At 37.0% G+C, this 24,966-nt stretch overlaps 1 protein-coding gene across 2 annotated transcripts in view; it reads right to left on the minus strand.

Moving 5' to 3' along the window:
• Window positions 1–320: 320 nt before the first annotated feature.
• Window positions 321–24,966, minus strand: part of PBLD (phenazine biosynthesis like protein domain containing) — a 31,893-nt gene continuing 7,247 nt past the window's right edge. The window contains exons 7-9 of one of the 2 annotated variants that reach the window (XM_010400751.4): window positions 24,023–24,195; window positions 23,100–23,162; window positions 321–1,654 (exon numbers count right to left, since the gene is read on the minus strand). In XM_010400751.4, the coding sequence (XP_010399053.2) occupies window positions 1,143–1,654; window positions 23,100–23,162; window positions 24,023–24,195 (748 nt within the window). In that variant the 3' untranslated portion in view covers window positions 321–1,142. Of the gene's footprint in view, window positions 1,655–17,543; window positions 18,279–23,099; window positions 23,163–24,022; window positions 24,196–24,966 lie in introns of those variants that run through there. The other variant, XM_020583884.2, reaches the window with a different exon arrangement.

Here is a 24,966-nt window from a genome sequence, read left to right on the forward strand (position 1 = left end):
TCATCTTCCCGACCTCCTTTCCTCTTCTGCCTTTTCTCCCCAGACCCCTCTATCCCCCACAAGTGAAAGCAGCAAGTAAACAAAAGGCCATTCAGCACATCACCAGGGATGAAATGAACTCAACTGCTCTGCAAGAATGCTCCATCATTTTTTTCCCAAACTCATACATAAAATACAATCCTTAGTGTAACTGGGAAGCGAATATCATTTGCTGGTTGGTTCTTCAGCACATAAAACGGCCAGGATTGTGATAGAAGTAATGTAACATTTGGAGTAGAAAACCCACTAGTAAGTGATTCCTAAGGCAGGAATTTCAGATATTTGGTGAGGACATAGCATAGAAAACACTTTATTTATGATTTACAAAATCTGTTATTGTTTCCAGATAACACAAGATTAGAAAAGAAAATCCCATCATTTAAAGCCTACAAAAATCTAGAAGCTTAGATTATTTTCACGCAAGCATTCTCATTTATGGTATTTAATCACACGTGTTTTTACAACCATTGAAAATAAAACATTCCTTCCATTACTTGAAACTAGCTCTTTTTCGAGCATACAAGAGACACCATAAATTGGATTAAAGCAAACCTACACAACTTCGGAACCCATATGTCAAACTTACAAAGTTTAAGAAAGTTAGTTCTCTGAGGACCAGAACTCCAACACATTATAAAAGTTTTTCCAGGTGAACCATTTATGCGAAAAAAACCTAAAGAACAACTTTAAAGCTGACATAAAAACATGGAATGAAGTTCATTTCTGGTGCTATTCCATTCAGTTACAGCATGGGTCAACTTGTCCCATGATCTGTAGAAATACTGTCATGATTCATCACCGTAAAAAAACGACCAAAACCTTATTTAATTAAAGCATCAATTACATGTGATAAACTAGGAAACAACTGTCAGAAATATTTAAAATTAAAAGTACGATTTCCACCAGCATTAACTAAATTCAATCATCTTAAATGCCTTTTGATTTTATGTTCTCAGAGCAAATTTATTTTGTCAAATTACTAGAAGATGCAAACAAGAATGAGCTATTATAATGCCAATATTACCTTAGTCAAGCAGATTAACTCTTGCTAATTATTAAATTACACATCTGGCCTGCTGCATATTCTTAGCTGGCAACAAGTTCTAATTAGCCATTTGGAAGTGTTCAGGGTGGTAGCTGAACACCCTCTGTGCATAAGGATCGCTGTCCGCGGCCGGTTTCTGTGCCGTGTAGTGGTGGTAGCTGTCGGCATGGAAGTGCTCACAGTGCAGGCTAATCCACTCTCGCTCAGTACTGTACCTTTCAGCTTCGGCAAGGATCCTGGTGAGAGCCATGATGTAGCTCAGAGCCATCTGAAGAGTCTCGTACTTGGACAGCTTCTTATCTTGACCCCACTGTGGAACGACCTTTCTCAAGCGATCGAAGGCTGTGTTCAGTCCTTGCATCCGTCTCCTCTCGCGGGCATTGGCAGCCAGTCTTCTCTTGGCAGCGTTCTCCATCCTTTCCGAACTGCACTTCACAACACAGCCTGCTCCACTTCGGCACTGCGTGTCTGACTCCACACCTGAGTCCAGGTGACTGGATTTACAGGTTTTCATATTTGATGCAGCTTCACTTTCACACACACAAAGATTACCTAGCAAAAATTCAGTACCTAAAAAGGGGTAAGGAAAGCACGCATGTGAGTAGCCTTCGCACCTCTTGAATCTGTTTGCCAGTATCAACTACGGAGTATTTTTCTTAGCTTCAAAAAAAAAAAATATAATAAAATAAAAGTTCTTCTGGTTCTTCTGGAAATGTCTGAAAATTGTTTCTTATTGTTTAAAGAAAGAACAAAGAATTTTTTTATGTCTTATGCTTTCACTCTTTTAATTTCTTTAATCTCAAAGAGAGACAAAACAATAAAATCTCCATTCTCAAAATGTATGTTACTGAAGAAAATGGTCCGCTTAATCCAAGAAGGATCTTACTGGATTAAAGGCACAACTCCAAATGGCTATTTCAAATGAGAGAAGTTCTGATTCAGTTTAGGAGAGAATTTTGCAATGGCGAAGGGTTGCGATCTCAAGATGTAACTTCCTAGGAGAGATCTCTTTTTCCTTGGCTCCTGCTGGCCAGCAATGATTGTGTCGAGCAGACAAGATGAGGCTTTATAGAAACTGCAAAAGCTAAACAGGTGGTAGCAGGTGGGCGGGCGGCACGCTGCTTCCATCCCAGCACCTTCCCACCCTGGGAACTACAGGGGGAAAAAAAAACCAAACAGTAAAATCCCAACATTACAGCCTTCATCTGGTGAGAAGTCTTCCAAAGCCATTCTGTCCAGCCCTAACAACTTGCCATCTGGAGTAGTGTCTGGCTGGCCCCACAAGACACTGGGCAGTTAAGCAAAAGATCCTTTCAATGGATAATCTGTTGCAACTCAGGGGAAAAAAAAAAATCCCTGTGCATTGTAGTAATATACATTAAAACAAGTGAAAATTCTGGCTCAGTATTGAGGATAGAAGAAATAACTGTATTAACGAAAAAGGAGAAAGAGCTAAAAGATATGTGGCCAAGCCACTGTTTTGCACATATGGTACCAAAATAAGTAAACTCAAATTATTAGAAATCCTTCAGCACTCACAATTTAAATAAAGTACACAACATTTCAACCAGAGTAGTATCTTGAGAAAAAAGGGGATTATATATTTGTCTGTCAGCAAACTCAATGTCAGTAAAATAATTTAAATATATTTAAACAGTTAAAATGTAGCTACAGATTTATCTAATAATTGCAAAAATAGATAGGTTGTGATATACACAAACATGCAAGTATACAAATCACCTGAAAGCTGCCCTTTTTAATACACCAGATTAAAGTATATATGTATATTTTATGTGAATTAAAAGTGTCTTTTTAGTAATATCTCTATATAAGTGACAAGAATAAAAGAGGATATGAAAAAAAAATCTGCTTGCTGGTAGCAAGGGATCAATTCTGCTACCAACTGAAACAACAGAGGAGCCACCATATATACACACCCACGCCCCATAATCAAAACATTTTTCACTGTACTTGTATTATTAAAATCATAATTACATAAACTTACAAGGAAATACCATATGATCTTTTTATGATGTACACAAAAGGAAAAAAAAAAACCTGCCACACAATGATTTATTATCTGTATTGATTTCAAACTTAATTAAATTGTTACCAGCATTCATAAATTAGTAACTTTTTTCATTAGAGACTGAACATTGTATATTTAGAACTATAGCTCAATTGTTTTCATTATGACTCCAAAACTTGGTGTAGCTGTAAACAGCTGATTAATCCCTAGCAAAAGCAATGACAATGAAATGAGGTTGAATAATCCAAAAACAATAGGATGCAATTGAACACTAATGGACTCCAGCATGACAGATGTTGAACGTCGGCTGTTACGCCCAGTTGCTCTGCTCTTAATATTCCGCATCCTAATGATCATGAACAGAGACGATAGTTGGGGTAGGGAGTCTCCATTATTCCATTATCAAAATGTATGCCACTTCTTCAATTTTTAAAGAAGTACAACTTCATCACGTTTCATTAGAAATGTTCAACTTTGCTATCTGTGTGCACTGACCTATTCTCCCAAACATAAAGAGCTACTACCACATGCTAAAACGCCACTTTCTGACTGACAATTTCTGATTATCTGTGTGAGAACGGCTCCCTACAAAAACCCACAGAAACATATGTCTTTCTCAAAAGGATCAGCAATTAGAATTTGTGAGATTTCTGTTTCTGAAGATGCTCCATGGGAAGTACCGCATGTGTGGTAGAAAAGAAAATCCACATCTGACCTTCATGCTATTGCTAAAGCATGTTTTAGTGCTACTGCAGCCTTCTATCCCAACGAAGTTTGTTAGTTAAACCCTTCGTCTCTTACAATGAATCTCAAATGATTTTTCATGTAAAAGAACACCAGAGAATTAAGGTGTTCTGTAAGTTAACAAATATTGTGTGTTCTCATGAAATAGCTATTACTCAATTCAGGTAATTAATCACTCTTCATCTTAAGGGTGCTGCTAACTTCATACCATAAATACTAAAAACTCCCCTTTAAAATAGAATATTGTATTTTTTCACACGTCAGCAGTTTTCTTTAACTTAATATATCCTGCCAGTATAAATTACAATAAAGACTTCAAATATACTGAAAAACACAGTGCTTCAGAAACTTTGTATTTTACTTCACTAATGCACAGCACACAACAGTGCTGTTCATTTTCCCTTCCTAATTGATTCACCGCCATTATCATGCTTTGACTAACATACTGCTACAATCTCAAGAGAGAAGCTGTGATTTATCTCTCCTACTGAACACACTGTAACTTCAGCTTAAATGATTTACTATCAAATCACAGGACAAGAGCCAAGATCCATTTAGACTAATAACAAACTGCTAACAGGATTTTATAGCTCATAGGCAAAGCTAAAAAATGCTCTCTGGCTGATCAAGATACCTGCTTTTCCTCACTTAAAATTTCATAAAGTTTCTGCTTCATGAAAGAGAAATACAAAAAGTATGAAGGTCTTATCCACACCAATTTAGTTCATTTGCACAGCCTCCTTGCATAGCCTTATGACAATGTTACCTCAAACTAAAAAATAATCTGCTTTATTGCTCAATGAATAAGAGAAAAGGTATCAGTTGGAATTTTCACAGGTTTCTTTCTCTTGGTTTGATTTCCTCTATATTTCAGCTTGTCTCAGTTAGTGCTTACATAATTTTATTCCCTCCTCCCTTTACTTTTAACAATTTGTCATAGATATTACTGATTGAAATTTTTTTCAAATTATTATCAATATTTTTATTATACATTTTTTAAAAGCTATTAATATATCCTGATGTGATAAACTACTGTGGTGCTAAAAGCTTTTCTAAATCCCAACTTATTTAGTTTCATGCATTTTGTACATCAACCATTTCTCAAAAATTTCCCTTTTACTCTTTTTTTTTTTTGTCATAAAACAATCTCAAGCCAGAAAAACACCAGAATCACCAGAAAGAAGTTCTGTGTCTACCCAGTTGCTCAAATTTCAATCTTTGAATCTCTAACTATGCAGGCACCAATTTAGTGCTACTCAGTGATCCTGGCAGCATTATTCTGGAGTCATATTTTAATTCTAAAACAGTATAATTAATCAAAATATTATGTTTTCCTCAGAGAAAAACAAGAGACAGATAATGCTATTTCAGTCATAAACCAGATTATTTTAGCAACTTCAACTCACCACTGGTATTAGGAAAATAAAGCAGAGTTTCAATCCATCAAAGAAATTAGCTAGTTTCAGAATTTATGACTACATACATAAACCCATTCAAAATTGTCTGCTAGGTATCCAAGTTAAAAACTCAGATGCAATTAGCATAGCACCCACCAAGAGATGAATGTCTTTCACCTGTACTACTATGGAAAACACAATCAAATTACTTTTACTGGGAATTGACTGGAGCCAGATACTAAATTTAAAATTAAATGAAGGCAGTACTTCTGGTTGAAGTCTAATTCCTCCCTACTTTCTCTACCTGTATTTAAAAAAAAACATATACAAGCAATGTATCGAAACAAGAATCTTACCTCTCCCTTCTAGCCAGAACTCTTTCATCTCAGGTAGATCCTTTCTAAAAGCCTCAAGACTCCTCACCACTGTAGTTTACCCTGCACAAAGCAGAAAGACTGGCATGCTGTATGCTGCCTAATTAAGAGCAGGTGGGTAACTATGAAAATATGTCCATCCTTAAGGGCCCAATTTCTTGTAACATTTGACTCAGCTCACAAGACAGGCTAGAAATCCATGGTGCGCAGAATCACTTCCTTTCCTGCCTTGGTTATTTGCATTGTTTTCCCTGTCACAGCTATAGGACTATCCAATACCAACAATTCACAAGAGAATGCTGTATCCTGAAGGGACACTTAGACAGTAACTAATACTGGAAGTGGAACAACAATCTACAGCTGCAAGAGGAGTTTGCAGTCATTTCACCTGGGCCTTCCCACCCTGGTACTGGACACCCTTCCCTACAAAGTGCTTAGAACATTTCACTTTCCTCTTCAGTCTCTCTGAGGTAAGCTCTTCCTTCTAGAAGCTCACGTAACTGCCCCAACTACACTTAAGGCTCTACCTGCCATACTGCCCTCCAGTTACCACTTCTCAATTCACCCATTTCTCTTCTGTTCCACATTATCCTTCTCACCTCCCTCAGGTGAGGCTCAAAAAGCAGAGCTCTCCCCAGTGATCCTGCACAGAACACCCTTTCAACATAACTTTGTTTGAAAGCATGCTTTTGCAACAGGAGGTCAGAAACCTCTTAAAAAACCAAAAAGGAGAAAGGAGTCCTTTTACCACATTACTAGAGGAACATGTCTCAAACACTGAGCTGTTTCTCATTGACACTATACACTAAATTTGGTTACATTATGTACCTTTGTATACACACATGACAGATCATGAAAGAAGTTTCCACTTAGAATGATATTGCAACTCACTGCACCACTAAAGCAGCAAAATAAGCTCATTTACAAAGCCAGTGAATTTTCCAACTATCACCTACATCTCATGTGCTTAAAAATACAGTTATCTATCAAGGTCAACTCCACCTGCACACGCTCAGCAATCTGCAAAAGCTGTCCTGATGTTTTTCACATGGGGAGCTACAGACACAACACACCAGGGCACACGTGGTGACCTGGCACAATGTTCACTGGTCACTGCTCCACCAGAACTGTGCAAGGAAGCTTGGCTGCTACAGCACTACAGCTGTGGGAGGTTTGTTCCACAGCTGAACTGACTAGTCCGGGTAAAATACTGACTCTCTGTTTATCTTTCAGATGTGAATTAACCTGATCAGAACTATTTCCAGTAGCACTGGGCAATAAAAATTCAAAAAACAATTTAAAATACTTGTTAAGCATTACATAGGCATTCTGACACAGGCAAGAGCAGATCCCATTTATTTAAGATGTAATTCAGTTTCTTTAAGTACCTTTTATTTTCCTATATACTCAGTCTCAGAGAGACAAGAATCTTCCAGAAAAGACCTTCCATTATTATATAGCTTGAGACTTATTAAAAGCACTATGCATGCTATGCACCATGGAACAGATGAGGGAAGGAATCTAGTTTATCCTCCTGATTCCAGACAGGAATTACTGGTTTTTGATCTCCGATAGATGTTTTCCTAACCTGTTCTATAAAGCCTCTGACAGGGTAATTAGCAGCACAAGTGACAATTTATTACCTTTTCAGATATCAGGTACCTCAGGATTAGAAAGATCAAGTAGATGGTTGGGACATACTTAATCAGCTGATTTGACCATGCTACCTCGCAGCAGAAGGAAGTATAAACTCAGGACTCTTGGGTTCAGCTCCAGGTTCTAGAGAGAGCAATTTTCCAGCGGTTGTTTACCTTAGTCCTGAGGACCTTACCTTAGTCCTTCCCTCTCTTGTGGCCCCTCCCCTTTCTCTAACTTTTTCAGGAGTCTCTCATCCAGTTACCAACCTGCCCGTTCCTCACACCTGTGCATCACAGTCACCTCTGTAAAATACAAGGGGATCTTTGTGGTTACACGGATGTGAACTCCCATGTTTCACCCCTGTGCCCACTGCCCTCCAAATACAATTGCTGGTCCATTTAGCCTCAAACCAGAGATGTTTGTTCCAAATGGATTCTGCAGAGATGGCAACAGCCAAAGGCCAACAATTTTTGAACCTGAAAATGTTAACTAGGATGCATACAATTGTTTTTAAAAGTTTCTAAATGTAGCTAAATTTAATGAGACACATGACACTGAAGCACCACCAGTGCTACAAATGAAACAAAACCAAAAATCCCAAGCTTGCGGCAAAGAATGGATGAACCAAAACCTCTAAAAGGACATCAGCTGTGTTCTTCCTTAATCAATAGACATGGTCAGACAACCTCAAGTAGAGGATATGATTTGTTATTACATTTTACCTGCTGAAAGATCAACCTTTTGCTGGATCAGGTGGTGTTATGGCTTTCCTGTCCCTAGGAGCTCCTTCCTCCCAAACACCAGCAAGGGAGGCAACACAGCAGTCTTAGATTGAGTCCGTTTCCCATGCCAACTTTGTGAAAAAATAGTCTTTCTTACCCTGTAGTAAGTAACTCTTAAATTACCTGTTTGCTATGACATCAGAAGCACAAGAAACACATTAACATTATTGCAATCACTGTTAAAAAAAACCCCTCAATTTCAGTTGCTCTACATTTAAAAAAATACCAAGACCATTCACGAGTTAGCCTTTAATTTTTTTTTTCTTTGGAACTGAGAAGAAAGCCTACAAAAAGCCCTAAGAATAGAAACTGAATGGGTAACTATGCTGAGAGATAGTCTGGAAATTCATCATGGAACAACAAAAAAGCACTTTCCCTAGAAGGCTCTCCCTAGCCAGCAGTTTAAGATCATCAAATACCAAGGTGTGAAAACACAACCCCTTTTTATTTTCTGATAAACCTTTTTCTCTTAATATCTGGCGGTTGTCTTCCTGAAACACAGGAGAACTAAATCTGTTCATACAGTACCTACAGACTTTAGTATTGGCAATGAACTGACTTTATCACAGCCTAGGGAAGAGACAGCTGTTACAGGAGTGGAGCTTTCTGTTTACCCTTGAGGGACAAAGGGAAGCAGACAAAGGGAGATATAAAAGGTGTGTCACGGTATCAAAGGAGAGGAGTGTAAGAATGTGCTCCCACTGAGCTTCCCAAATACCTCATCAGAAAAAAATCTTATTTACAGTCAAACAAACAAAAACACTGGTTGTACATGCAGATTTTGGTCAAACAAGTAGTTTGATGTACTTCAAAGGAGACAAAAAAATTGCAGCATGTTACCTATTATATTAAAACTTTTCTGCATAATTTGTAACTGCGAAATAAATGCACTCCCTGAGTAAAAGCACTGTTTCTCTCCCCAGACATGAACAGCTAATCCATCTCATTTCCAGTAAGGTTTTCTCTCTCGTGTGCCAAATGTCCGCAGGACAGGACCAATAACAGCCACTCTGAACATTCAGATTTTTATTCCTTCCACCAAAAACATTGATTTTCTCCATTCTTTCCTACAGTGAAAAGTCACTGTCTATTGTCTATTCTCTACCAAGAGGCATAAAGACCTGAGACTGAAGCTGGTATCTTCCCTACACCTGTAGCCACAAGAACAAGGAGATGCGAAAGTGAGTGCTGCAATCCACTTATGGGACACTACGGCTTGCGTAAAGTTTCTGTACCGTAAAGACTTTGCAACCTGCATACTGCTTCACTCAAAGTACAGAAATAATTAATGTGCAGAACAATACAAGCTAGTTTAAGGATGAAAGTGAGTGTTGAAATTGTTGAAAAGAGAAATACTTCTTGATGAGTAGACAAAAAACAAAAGCCATAGGGAATGGTCCCCATTTTGAGAAGCGGAAAAGTACATAAGGAAGAAGCTCTGTGTGGGATAAAACATGGTGTCTAATGCCATGAGCCTCTAAAGACCTGAGTATATTTGATATTCCGCCCTAAGTAAACTCACTGAATTGAATGGCAGTCTGCTTACAGTATTAGACACCAGCACCTGGAATTTCAGGAAAAAGAGAAAAGCAATGAAAGGCAATGGGGAAAAACAAGGGCCACAAGATGAGATAAAAGCAGAGAGGCAGGCAGCAACAGAAAGTGATAATAATAAAACATGGGAAGGTTTCAAGTGGACTGAGCTGCAACAGTTTACAGTGGCAGGAACACTTGGTCCATAAGATTAGGAACTGTCCTTTGTTTTATTTCTTCTCATGCCCTCTGACTCATTGTTGTAATGTGAAGAAGAGAATGTAGTGCACCTTGGAAATGAATTAGTTATACAGCTGATTCCTAGCCAATTAGGAAGAAGACTCTCAAAACTCCTCATCTCCCAAAAACATAATTAATGTTGTTTACCCAAAACAAAATTGTGTATAGATGGTGCCACAGTTTATCGACTGTAATAAGAATACATGAAGGAACAATGATGAGAGTGATGCCATAGGATGCTGTAAGCTTTTTATAAAATCATTTTTCACTTCAGAAGGAGTTATTTTCTTGTGTAAACAGGCATAAAATTACTACCCAGTGCCCTGCTTCTCATTGATTTCTACTTGGCACAGTTTGCCAGATGCTGTTTGGTCTAAGTGTTGCCTTGACCTCCACTGGTGACGCTGGCCCCTTTTCGCTTTGTGGTGCAGTATTTTCCCAGCAGGGAGGTCCCACCCCTCTAATAGTTTGGTTGCAACTTTTGCTAAAGGCTTGGAGGTTACCCATATGTTGTAGAGGAAGGGCCAGCCTGGCTGGAATTAACTCAGGAGTGGCGTCCAGCTTTGTGGCTGGAGCTGGCCCAGAGGAGATTATAAGTGCCCCGAAACTAATTAAATATTTTGTCTCCTGCTGGTAAACAAAAGCGAATGAGGGCAAAAATACTAAATGCCTGATTTAACTAGGATCTGTAAGTAGCTTGACAACAGCAACCCTGAAGTCAGTGATGCATGATTTAAAAGCCCCTAATGGGTCAAAGCTGTTACACAAATGAGACTTTGGTCGATTATCCTTCACTTTATATATTTGCAAAACTGTTACATAAATGTACTTCCTATCAGTTTTCAGAGTGTTTCACAAGAGCATTTCTGGGGTAAGAGCCATGAAGCCCAGATATTTATTTGGAAGCATTCTTAACTTTCACTTTTGCACTAAAGAAATACAGAAAGTAAATATAACCACCAAGAAAATAAAGGTACAAATAAGAAGTGACAGTACTTTCAGTAACATTTTCAAGGATATGAACTGTCAAGTGTTGCTTCACAATTATGAAAGAGAAAAATTCTCTCAGTTAATAACATATCTAGTAAAATTTTTTCAATTCAATTTTCTCAGCTAAGTGCCTTCTTCTAGGCACTTCTATTAAAATATATATATAAAACATATAGAATATATATAATCAGTTAAATTATTTAAATGCAGAATAATATATATTTAATCACCTAAATTATTTAAATAATGGATCAAATGCTGTTGATATATACAATTCAGATTTAATGTATTCAGTTGTGTAAATCAAAAATCCACTCTCATGGCATTTTAAATATTGTATGTCCATAAGGGCATACTACGTTTTAAAATACCCTACTGCAGACTCAGTTTCTTTTCTTTTAGAAATATGTAAGAATTATCACATAAATATGCCATGACAATGTTTTAGAAGGTTAAGTGAAGAAAAGTCTTACAAAAATCTCATTACGAAAGAAAATGTGAATTCTGATTTGATGTTCTGTATACTAATTTCCCATGCATGCTTAACTTCATGTGTTTCTGTAATCCTACTGCAGCTAATGGGACTAATCCAGTATCCAAAGGTAAAAATAGCAGTAAGGTTTGATTGTCCAGGACCCCAATACATAATGCTGTGAACTAGAAAGTGACTTGTTAACGAAAGCAGAGCATTCACCTCATCTGCGAGGGCGTGTGTTCAATCTCTGTATTTTCCATAAGTCCAATTTTACTTGCTTTTTAAAAAAAACCCTTTACAATAAGGTTATCTTTATTTGCTGAAATTTGAAACTTACTGAAAAATGGCAAGGATCAAGTATATGAGTAAAAGAAAAGTAAACCTTAAAACCAATTGGTAGATATATTTACATATATATATATACACACATATAAAATATACAAAATATATATAGATCTCACTTCATTTTTATTGTACTTTACCATTAGATTTTTACTTTACAATTTAACTGTTATGCAAATTAAGTAATCCTCAGTCAGTTTAAGTAAAAGTTTATACTAAGGGCTGATGTTGCAATTACTGCTTTCCAAATTAAGGAGGAACTCTTGTAGCTCTCTTGGTCTGCGCCCTGCCCAGACAGCTGAGCGCCCATGCACACACTCATATTCCACATCTGCTCTTTTGTCTGGATGAACAGCAGGACGCCACAGAGGTTTCCCCATCAAAAGAAAGGCAATTCTAAAAGATTAAGATGTTCTAGTTAGGCACATGGTAACATTTGATGTTTCGGATTTTCAGCTCTCCCAAGTGTCACATTTGCGAGCTCTCACAAATTGGATGTGATGGGTGTATTCTAAAAGCTACCAGGAAAGGCAGTTGTGAATAAAGAAACACTTAATGTCATGCCTGCTAATAGATAGTACTGGGCTTAGAATGCACAAAGGACAATGTTTCCCATCAGGTACAAAGTGATAAGCCATGGCTAGAACAGCAAAAATCTCACTTCACCCCATGTATAAAGCAAAAGGACTGAACATTTGATACCAAAAAGCTTGTTGTTTGTTTTTTACTCCCGTGAAGCTAATTGCTTCTTTTAATTCCTAATTATTTCAGGATTTCAAGAGTCTTGAATGTCAGCATTCTATAGGATTTCACCGTAGTTTTCTTTTGAATTACACGAACTCGAGGATTGGAAAGTTTTCTCAGACTTAATTATTATCACAGTGGAAATTTCAAATTAGAAGTTGTAATAATTTTTTACAGAAGTATTTTCAGCCACTTCCCTTATACAAGTTTCCTTGTTTCCATACAAAATAAATTACACAATCATCCTCATTTAATTGCATACATCATCGTTTATGTCATCAACTACTCATGGACTTCAACTCCAGCAAAAAATGCAAGAAGGCAGCTCTATTTCTGTTGCAGCTGGCCTTATTCACATATAATTGAGAAGCAAAAAGATACATATTACTTTTTTCCCTTCTAATTTATAAAAAATGTCTGAGTACAGTAATAATTATATTTGTGTAATTCAGACTCAGTGAAAAATGTCTCAAATAAAGCTGCTATCAGTTTGAAAAATTAGGGATGCTATTAAAGTGAAACCCTAGGAAAACTTTTGAGGAATATGGGTGACAAAACAGGAACATGTGTGTCATGTAGACAGGGAACACAAGCTTGTCTCCACTTTTTTCAGCAAGGCTGTTTTCCAGAAATGGTGTTAATGTTTTCTCTCCCAAAGCAATAAGGTCTCAATACATTGCACAAGGCCTTTGCATAGGTCCAGTTGGAAGAAGCATGCAAGAAAATTTCTCCTAGTTAAGAAAAGACTGGCATAATCAGTCTCAGGTCTCACTAAAAGAATAACATCTGAAAACAATTGAGGAGGGGAAACAAACACCCAGAACTTATGATATCTCCTACTTTTCCTTGGCTGGCAGGAAAGGCTAACAGAAGCGATAAATTCATATTGTACTGTTCTAAGGATCAAGATCCCACTTTCTTTTTGTCCATCTCAAAATACAAGGGCATAGCACAACTTAATCCACACTCCCAATCAGCAGGAAATGTAGCAAAGATTACACCTCCTAAAGTATAATTCCCTTTGGAGCGCTTCCTGGAACTGACTGTATTATTCTTCAGTCGGTGCTAGTGCTTGATAAGACAACCGAAACCTTTGTTAAGAACTTCCAAAATTCAATAGAAATACCAATTAACTGGTATTCTGTCTGGAACTAATTTAATTCAAAGGTGTCATCTAGTACCTTGGGATATGGTGTGTTCTGCTTTGGAGAGAATCAATCAGTGAGAGATTGATGAAGGGGTGGTGAGGTCAGGTTTGCAAATACAGAACCATCTGCAGAGTCTCCTGGGTTGGTACCTGCAGCATAGTAATTTACAGGAGCAGGTGTTTCCTTTTAATCTACATTTTTTTTCTGCTGAAATTGTAACTCTATTGAAAAAGTGCCTGCAGTTTTTTATTAAGAGGGTACTTTGTTCATTTTTGCTATTAGCTAACTACTGAAAGGTTTCCAGAAGTTTTAATGCCCATAATCCTTAAAAATACAGTTCAGAGGCTGTGATGTTAAATATGGAAGTCAATCAGACATCTTCAGAAAGCTGCTACATATAAACATAATAAAGCCCAAAAGTCTGTTTTTAAAACAGAATTATATTGTTCAGGAATGAGCCATTTCTTCCCGAATATGGGTGACTGAAATTATCATAGTTGTTAAGATTACAATTTCTTTCTGTTTACAGCCATAAATAATTATGGAGAAAGGAAGCTTTCTGAAACAGAAAAAAAATTTCAAGACCTCCAGATGGAATTTCCCACCTGAGTTGAGCTTGGTAGGATGGGCACTTCCCCTTTGGTTTGGATCCAAAGCACGGCAAAAGGTCAGTAGAGAATATATTTGAATTTAAACTCAGGTTCCTGGGTTTGTTGCACCTCACACCCTGCTCCAGCTCTACTATGATCTACATTATCTCTTCTCTGGCCTAACATCTTTCAACCCGACTCCCACATCATCCAAACTGTCTTTGCACCATTGACATCAACTGGTGGCAAACAGGGACATTCTGCCCTTCAGGGTTTGAACAGTGCTCACATTCTACAGTCTCTACACAGGCATTACACCTCTTGCTTGGCACAAACCTCCTTCATTTCCTTAAAACTTCTGCCTCTTCAAAATTCTAGAGAATTGTTCTGGAGAATTTTCCTTGGATTTGCCTGGTGTATCTTATCTACTCTGCAACTCTTAACAGGACAAAAATGACATACAGAAAAGTAGTTTCTTGGTTTGCGTGTATCACCAAAAAAAGTCACAGAACACTGCAAAGTGAATAAAACTTGGGTTTATATGAATCGCAGCATTAAAACCCAAGGAACATCCTTCTTTGCCAATCAGTGAGGCAAAACCCAAGTAAAAGTGCACCTCTCACTAAAGAAACCAATCGAGTTAGAAATGTTTATTTTTAAATATTCTGTTTTAGACATTATATCTAAATGTCTTAGTCTAAAACAAACTTCCTAGGAAAAAAAACCATACACACTATTGACTATCTGTCATATACCAGATTTTGTTCTTTCACTTTCCTATTCTTTGGAAATTTTTATTTATGGTTGACAGTAAATGTCAGGAAATAAAAGGACAATGACTCAGCAATTGATAAAAATCCCTTGTTCTGTGTTTTGTTTAAGTCTCTTAATTAATTTCAAGACAGATTTACTCCTCTGGGGGAAAAAAAATAGATGTGAAAATCAAATGTGCTTAATTGGCAGATTTTTTCAGTTTTTAATTGAACTAATTTAATTTTTACCTGACCAAGCATCGCTCTTTATTTTAATTTAGGGGATTTTTTTACTTCTGGGAAGGTTCCCTCTGTTCCCGGTGTGCTTCCCTGTCATTCTGATGAATACTGAGACGAAGAAATCTTTCCTTTCCCACAAATAACTGCCTCATCTGTTGTTAATTTCCCATCCCATCCCTTATGGAACACATGGCTCCTTTCTATGACCTCTTGCTGTGTGCACATTCATGAAGTCTTTAATTTCCTCCTGCAAAATTTTCCAAATTTAATAACAACTTTAAATGTATGTTTTCTGTCTATTCTCATCTAAATAATACAAAAGAAATGCAAAGCATTTTCATGAATCCTTTAAGCAAATCTGTTAAATGGCTTATTGAATAAAAAAATGGCTTCCCATTTTCTTTACAACCCTTTTAGCTCGACATTCATTTCCACAGCAATAAACTTGTATGTTTTCTGTTGCTCACTAATGTTTCTTGTTTTGCCTCCCTCCTCATGGCTATGTGCTTTCCTCCTGGCCCCTACATGAGCAGTGCCTCTGCAGAGACACACTTTGCCAAAGAAGCAAAATAAGCAAATGTGCATTTAAATGTTCATGTCTGGGCTGTTGAATGTAGCCGTGGATTTACTCCAGCCTTACAGTGGCCTGAAACTTCTGTTGGACAGTCTCACAATAAATAACACTCAAGTGCACAGGAATTTTTGGAATTGTATTGCCCTTCACGTAATTTGCTCTTGGTTCAACACATCTCTATGCCACCAGTCCTAATTAAGAGAGCAGCACAAAACATTTCTGCAAATCCTCTGCACCAGAAACACTAAACAAATCCTTTACAAAAGATGTGAAACGAGGCCACACAAATTCTAAATAATCTTTAAGTTTGCACAACCTATTTTTTGTACTGGGAAAAACAGAATTTGTCACAACAACTAATTTCCTTTACTGTTAACTGAAAATGTGCAATATATTAAAATAAATCTTAGTGAATAATCAGGATCACCAGGTCAGCTACACAACATTTCATGAGAATAAAGTTGCTTCTCAGAAAATAAGTGCTCTTTTTCTTGCCACTCTCAGCAGCCTTACTTGTTTTGCATATGGTTGCATGTTTAATTAGCAATCTTTCTGTAAGTGTCTGCAATTAGACAATGATGATTAATAAAATAACTCCTTTAAAGCTCCATTTAGGCAGCAGAACTGCACAATCAGGTATAATTAATTCATCATTAATAAATCATGGTTGATTAACTAATATGTTGATTACAAACACATTACTGCATAGCCTCCCACCTGAGCTCTGGTGATTTTTCTACCCTGAAAAGAAACAAAGTAGTAGTAAACTATTAAAAAAAAAAAAAAAAGCTTTAAGCAGCAAAGATATTTGTTTGGTCAGGAAATTTATGTAACAAGCCTTTTTAAAATGTATGGACTTTGTTCATTATTAGTCCTCTTGAGTAAAACAAATAATTGCACTGTCTATTTGTTAAATGTGGATGGGTGAACAATAACTGGTTCTTTAGTTCATTTATATTCCTAAGGAAGGCTTTTTTTCCACAAGCATCTCCGATTATGGGCCAGGTTCAGTCTTTGTCTAAGGCAAGAAGAAGAATTAAATGCAGCACCACAAGGCTGCAGCACTGCTGCTCCAGAAGATCCAGGTCCCCTGCCAGAAAGGGAACAATCCGAGCTGTGGCTAGAGGAGGCCAAGGCTAAAGCTGCCGTAGCAGCCGGGCTGCTGAGCTGCCTCCACAGCTGTGATTTGCACCTGATAATACATCCACATCTATAAATCATATTTCAGCTCCACAAACTTCAGCAAGACTGAATACAGGAGAAGAACGTGCATTTCCATTTGGACTGCTTTTGCTTGCCACCTAGCCCCTGAGCTGAGTAGTGCGTTTAAATCACTTTTTTGGTATGTTCTTTGTAGCTGCTGGAGATAGAAAGTTCTGTTTAAGTTAATTCTAAGATTCTCACACTCTTACTACTTGTCCAGCTACTTGGACTTAAGTAAGATGTAAGTAACAAGTTCTGATAAAATCCAAAGTAAATGGAAGAAAGGGAACTTGGCACAGCTAAGTTCCTCATGATTTATAAAGGGATGACATCCAACTGTTCCCATAGTATGAGACTGTCTTTTGAATTCAAAACACTTCACCCTGAAATATTGCAAAGAACTAAAGCAAAGCTTAGGACAGAAGTGACTTGAAAGGGAAAACAGTTTTAGCTAGAGTAACTGAAAGTTCCATATTCCTAATTAATCCAGTGAAAGACAACATCATGGTAACAAAATCTAAAGCAGCACACTTCATGAAGATTATACAAGAAACGTTTAGTTTAGGAGAAAATCTTCAGGTTTGGAAAAGTAATCGACATTGCTGTAACCAATAAAGTTTCCTTTCAGATCTTAATCAGCTTTATGTGCATCACAATGTCAATCTGTTAAATCTTTCTTCTAAACCTTTAATTAAAAGTATCGACTAAGCATTAGTGCTATGATCAAAGGCAATACCATTCAACTTTGAAAAATACTGTTCATAAAAGAGAACCACAAGGTACGTTTCTAAACCATTTATATTTTTTCATATTTTAATTCAAATAAGTTGATGAACATGGCTGTCATTTCAATATATAGCAGAGAAAATACCACTTTTTTAAAAAATTAATTCAGATGTCATGAAAAATTATCAACATGGGAAACGTTTGATTATTTTATCAAACAGGTGTTTACAGTTTAATCCAGGAAGCAGTAAGGGCTTTTAACATGGAATTTGGAAATCAAGAGAAGAATGATTTAAAAGCAGAAAAATGAGATAGCTGCACTCAAACATTTTCATAGGTCAGTGTACATAGGAAGTGGCAAGATGGAAGTGAAGAATACCAAGGACCTTGAAGATCAGAAGTGAGTACTTTCAAGTAATTTTAAAAATGGATAATGAGTAATCTAAGACTTTTGAGAACAGTAGTGATTCACTGCCTAGAGCTGAGACAAAACCATCATAATCAGAGTATCATGGAGATTAGTGATTAGTGAGAGGAGAGGGAGATTGGTGTCAATTCCTTCAGAAAATCAGGTTTCCTTTTAATACAACAGCAGTTTGCCCTGCAATGTCAACTCTTCCGTCATTGCGCACGGAAATCTTCAACTCTCCTCCACGGCGGGAACATTGAAAAGCTAAACAGAAACAAGAGCCCAAAGTTAAAAAACTCGTGTGCATCACAAATTATTTAAAAATCCATGAAAACTCAGGGAAAGGAGGCTTCTGGCTCCAGAAAGCAAGCAGCACCAGGGACACCCTGGATGAATTGCCTTTATGGATGAAGGTCAGCTGAGGGTATATTTCCAGCTAGAACTTGCCTACTGAGTCTGACAAAACTGCTACTTAATACAAGCAGTGAAGTGTAGTTTGCTTTGTTGTAGCAAATTAAGTTTCTTCTGTGTATCTAAGAAGTCTTGAATTCACCCTTCACGGGATACAGTTTGTGGAGGGAAGAAGGAAGAACACCAAGTGTTATCTGCATGCAAATGAATACCATTTTACTGGCACTGAACACCCAAAGTTGATGCTACACTCAAAGAACGTGCCTGGCTAAAGGGTGAATAAGCTCACAAAGGCAGTGGGAAAAGTCTACAAAGAAACACAGATCCTGCTTCATCTGTCACAAACTGATGCCAAATTCTTACAGAGGCAGCAGCAGATAATGATTTGTAGAATCCTGAAGATATAATTTAATACAACTGGATAAACTTGAAGTAGAAACAGCCTTCTGCTTGTAATTAATTAGAGAACTAAGCTTTTGCCTGAACTGTTGAGTCCTACACAGGTGGGATGATAATGTTCACTTAGCATGTGGAGTCTCTAACTTGTTTCAGCAGTCTCATTTTAGTTGCACGGCTTGACCAGAAAATGGTCTGGTTCAGATGGCATTTAGAAAAGGTTTGAGTTTCAAGCAGTGCTGCTTTTGTGAAAGGCTCTAAATGGATGAAGAGGCAATAATGTTCACTCTCCTTACTCAATGAACTTCCAACTGCTCCAGAAATTGTCCAAAGCTAAAGGGCACATTTTTCCTCTCAAACCCACAATTTATAAATTGGGTAGAGGTTGCATTCAGATCCCAACAGAGCACAAGCTCTCTGATGGCATATATTCGGTATGCTTTAAAACTATTTCTCAGCCACTGCTGCTAAGACAACTCTCCTTTGATCAGGAGATTAGATTCTCAGACAAAGCAAGCACTCTAAAAGAGTGGAAACAGGAGCTATTTAGAGATTGAGATTGATACTTTCTGTTCTCTTCCATTTATAGAACCATGGGTTGTTTTTAACTTGTCAGAACACCATCTATGAATGGAGTAATGCTTTAACTTTTAGACTGTTGAAGATCCAGGCCTGCTAAAATTGATCAATTATTATTTCCAGGTGTGAAGACACACCTAAGCTATTCCACTCCAACCTGCTAGCAGATTTAAATAAAAGAGATTAATTATTCCAGCTCTTCAAAGGTTGGTTTGGTTTTTTCTTCTTTAAATGTTCAAACAGAACTGGCTCTTTCATGTCAGGATTACTGAGATTGTTTTGATATCGGTCCATTTTATCTTACTTTTAAAGAAAATAAGAAAAGTTTAAAGAAACTTCCAAAGCAGAAGAAAAACAAAAAATAACCCACAAAAGAAATTTTTAGCCAAGCTTATATAAAAATAATACTATATCTATTCCTTCTCTCACACAAAAGCACTGATATTTCACACTATGTCTAAGCATAAACAGGGCTGCATGGAACATTTCAATAACTAGAGGATTTCACTCAAAAGCAATGCCTCTGGAGGCATTCAGGCATCTCTGATGTGCACTCACCTTTTAGATCACAAACTTGTTGCAAGCCTATTCCATGTCTGTATTTGCTAGGAATACCTCATACTATACGCAGATTTTATACATATTTTCTACGAAAACAAATATGTACAATTGTAGAAACAACATCTAACAGCTGAACTCAGAGCCCTGGACTCCTCTCTGATTAACCTGACACAGAGGAAAGTTTAGAAGCAGCCACAAGGCCTGTGAGATTGAGTATGCTGATATCACAGTGTCACACACCCCTGCATTCACACATCAGCTGGTGGCCGTGTACTAACATTATCCTGCTGTGTTGGAGCTCCTTACCAGCCTAGATGTAGCTCAACAACCACTGCTTACAGAATTTAAGGACTAATGGAATTTCTTCATAACGTCATCAATGACATCAACTTAGGAAGAAATGACACTCTTGTAACAATATTTATTTTTTTAAAAAAGTCGTATTTTTTTTAAATTCCTAAACCCTATAGAGGAATGCTGAAAGAAACACTTGTTCCTTACGTAGGTGAAATTAAGATCTCCAAAACGTTTTTTTATTCTAAGAAAGAAGGTGGATAAATCTGGTGATTGATAGAGGGAAACACCTCTCCTTTGAAGAAATATTACACTTGTGCATAAACCTGATGTTGTCAATCTATATGTTGAGATTACTTGGAAAAGATGAAAGCTGCAATCAAAACTCTTGACTTCATAAGAATTCAAATTAGCAAAAACTTAAATACAGGTAGATTTATTGTACCTTAACGAAGCAACAGCTTCTGTCTTTTTATGTGTTTTGTTGTCGTTGGTAATGGTGGTGGTAATTTTTGTTTAGTTTCTGCCCCCCAAAAAACAACTCTTAAATGCTATAAACTTGTTCTATACTGGAAGAAATCAGAAAAGTTAAAAGCAGTAACAAGACAAAAATTTCCCCACAAATTAATACACTTGTGTGAAGTAAACAGGTATAGCAAGATTCCCCTATCTTAACCTGAGATTAAAAACTGTCCTCGATAAACCCTTTCTCATCACAATAATTTGAGAAGTCCTCCCTAATTTGTTTGGTTATATGGAATTCCTTATGCACATTTATAAATGTTACCTTAGAAATATGAAAACAATGTGAAGGGCTGGTACACAGTTGTTATACCCTGCATCCATTAGCAACTGTGAAAGTCTATATATCTCATATGAGAGATTATAATTTTCATACATTGCAGAGACTCCTCAAATGAAAGAAAGGCAAGGACTGATACAAAGCCCTGATTTAACCTGCAGCTTAAACTCAAGGACACGTACCCAGCTTCAAGAAAGATCATAAAGTATTTCACCATGTAAAAGTACTGGAAAATTCTCTTTGTAGTTAGTGGGGGTGGTTGTTTTTTGACAAGTCAGTCTAAAAAAAGTAGGAAGAGAACCCAAACACAGGAAATTAAGTCTGATGCTTCAGCGGAGCTGCAGCTGACCTCTTCCTAAAGGTCTCAATAGCCAGAGAGATCTGACAATAGATTTAATGTTCCTCATTTTTATATTATTTTGTATGTAATCTGTTTGGGAACTAACAGATCCTTCATTTTATGGAAGAAATTCTTCCTTTACTCTTGCAATAAAAAGTATCGGATATTACAGAAGCTACCCCAGAGGTTTCTAAAAAGTCCAAAGATCCTCTTATTTATTAATATTTGGTGATATGGAATGTCCGTGAATGCCAGCTATCTTTTCCAAATAATCTCATTAGCAATAGAATTTGCCAAGTACTACCTGATACCCCTCAGACAGACACATGTAAGGAAAAGTTATTTCTCATAAACATATATCAAATTAACTTGTCCTATTTAAAACAGTTTTGTATGATTTCTACCATAGAAGAAGTTTGAGGACATATATGCATGGAATATGAATTTTAAAAAAACCAACACAAACCTGTCTTATGGACAGATAGGACTGTTTTTGTGCTAGACACATTAAAGAAACTAATTACAGCATTAATTGCCTTGGCTGCTTGAGCTAGTTTCTCTAAAGTGGTAATGGGACAGTACACACAAAATACATGAAAATGCAAAACAGGTAGAAAGTGCCAATTGTAAGTGCAGACAGAATTCCAGTCTGAGTACTTAAAGAAGTAGTGTCTATAGATGGCATGGAGAGTTTAAATTCCACACTAACATCCAAAATGTCGAAATCTTCTGAGTCCGTAAGGACACATAACCAAAGGCACTTTTCATCTTCAGAAAATACGTTGAGATTTCCCCCCCCACCTCCCAAGATTATTTAAGCTATCACAGATTATTGTGTGGTGTAAATGCAAATGCAAGATCTTTGGGACAGAATGTTAAACCTTTCCTTCAGACCATGATGGAAAAGGTCTTGATCATGATGGATCCTTTACAGACCTTCCATCCTCAAGAAAATCCATTTTGAGATTCATTTGACCAAATACATGAAGGCTTATATTCAGGGTAGCTGTTTGTTCAGAAAAGTGTTTACTTTTATGGACAAAGAACCTTATTAGATCAAGTATCCAACCTCTGTTCTAAACTAAATGTGACCAAAGGCTTGTGTGCAGAATTGTCCTGGGTCCCCTCTTGGGGAACCAGGTAGGGGACGAGGGTATTTTGTATTGTTTCCCTTGTTCTTCTGTTCTCTGGCAAAGCACTAGAAACATGAGAAGCCAGGAGTCACCTAATACCTCTTCATCTAGCATTGTCATATATTAACGGTTTCTCTTGATTTTTTTCCACCAGGTTCTTAAGTTTCTTGCTTAATAACAAAGATGTGATCTAATAAGCATATCTCATTGATTGAATCAAAACACATAAAAAACATCAACTGAGGTTCACCAAGCTTCAGTTATGACGAAAGGCCATGAGAACTAAAGTCCAAAAGCCAAGATCAAAAACTAACTGCAGAGAGTTATGATCCAGAAGTCAACACTTCAAACACCCCAGGGCATGGTGTGTCATGGTGGTGGACAGGAAAGAAAGCAATTTCTCAAAGATTATCTCACACACAAAATATTACATAATATTCTATTCATCTTGAGGAAATGGATAGGGAGTTATTGCTACAGTTTGGATTGCAGTAGTAATACAACCTTTCCTTTACTAGTTAGTAGATTTACATAAATTGACAGCTTTGCAATAAAACAGTTTATCTTACCAAGCATTTCCTTCTTCCCCAGCTGCTCTGACCAGTAGCTGCTTAAAACAGCATGTGCAGATCCTTAAAAGAAATTGGAAAACAAAGTAGAGAATTAAATTATAAACACTACTTTACAGAGCAAGCATAGTCAAAATGTAAATATCATCAATCAAGGGCCACATGTGTTTAGAGTATAAAAACCTAGGAGTTTGCACAGCAGACAGAACTTAAGGCTTTAGAATTTCAATTATTTATGGCAAAGCAGTATTACTTCCACATCATCTAGCTTCAATGGAAATCTTGCTTAGATGAGGGCATCATCATTAGCCACAACTCTCAGCTGACTAATAATTAACCTGTAATGAAATGGTACCTAAGCAAAGAACACCATCCTTAGGCAATCATCACCACACCGAGTGCATCACACAACAGACAGTAACACATCTTGCTGCCCTAAGTGCACAGCTAGCTGAGTTCTCAAAGGCCTGAGAACAGAAACAGTTAAGTGTCATGAAACTAGAGAAGATCTCAGCTGAAATACGTAGGAAAAAACCCCCAAACAAACAAAAAATCCAAACCACCACCACAAAACAAAACAAAACAAAAAAAAAAACACCAACAGAAGTGGATATAAATTTCCACTGCAATACTCATCCAATACTGACCTAGTCTTTCACTTTTCTCTAACTGGAATACTTGAGGGAAAAAGATCTGAGAAAGACACAAGAATATGTGGCCTAATGACAGCAAGAAGCTGATTTGATTTTTTCTGAATGAGTTGGCCTCAGTCATGAAAGATTTTGACAAGCACTCCTTCTATCTATATAAACCAGTAATTTATAAGAGACTCCAGAGTACAAAAACAGATTAATGGATTTTAGTAAGAACCTTTGAACTGAACTGAAACAAAAGTATGAGTTGCTTATCATACAAACACATACCTGTAACAGGGTCTTCCAGAACTCCATACCAAGGTGCAAAATATCTGGAGTAAAAATCATGGCCTTTTCCACTGGAATTTCCCTTAACAGTGAGTATGAGTCCTTTCACTTTTCCGGTCTTTTCAGCTGACAAAAAGTGTTGTGCACTCACTTTCAATTCTTCCAACACAGACCTTGAATATAATTATTACATTTTAATAGCCCATATTCTTCATTTTACATGAATGTAAGTATTGAAAAGAAAAATAAAGCTATAGAATCATCTTCTCTATAATTCAAAACCAGCCCTAAAATATTAGGTGAGATAAGATTCCTAGCATTGTCCTCCCAATGGTATTTGACAGAAAATTACCCTGAATCTAATACACTGAGTGAACTCTGGAAAAATGCTCAAGCCATGCATTTCCTATTTATTTCTGAAACAGAGCACCCTGAAATATTAGGCACCAAAAAAAAAAAAAGAAAAATCACACTTTGTTTCAACATTTTAATCATTGAAAGAATTATTGCCTCACTACAGAATGTACCAAGTGTTCCACCTCCTTTCAGAGCAAGCAAATAACTAAATCATTCAGGTCTTCATGGCATTCTAAAGCAGTCTACAACTGTCTGATACCTCCGTACAAAACAGTCTGAAAGAATGAAAATAGCAAGTACTCAGCTGAGAATATTTCTCCCCATTACCTCAGACTTTAACCATGAATTAGGCCAAACTTCAAGTTCATAATTATAGTAATTTGGCCTGATTAAAGAAGTTGTGTTTCAGCAGTAAATACCTAAATCATACTTGAATTAACAATGAAATTCAGCTGAGATTAACAAATGCTTTGGACTAATTTGAATTGGAATTTCCTCTCTAAAGCTACTTATGGGGCTCTTAAGCATGTGTAAGCAGATTACAGTCCAATGGAAGTAAGAATCCCTGGCATTCTGTCAATGTGCCC

This window comes from Corvus cornix, chromosome 6 (assembly GCF_000738735.6).
Source record: "Corvus cornix cornix isolate S_Up_H32 chromosome 6, ASM73873v5, whole genome shotgun sequence".
In the NCBI taxonomy this organism is placed as follows: Eukaryota; Metazoa; Chordata; class Aves; order Passeriformes; family Corvidae; genus Corvus; species Corvus cornix.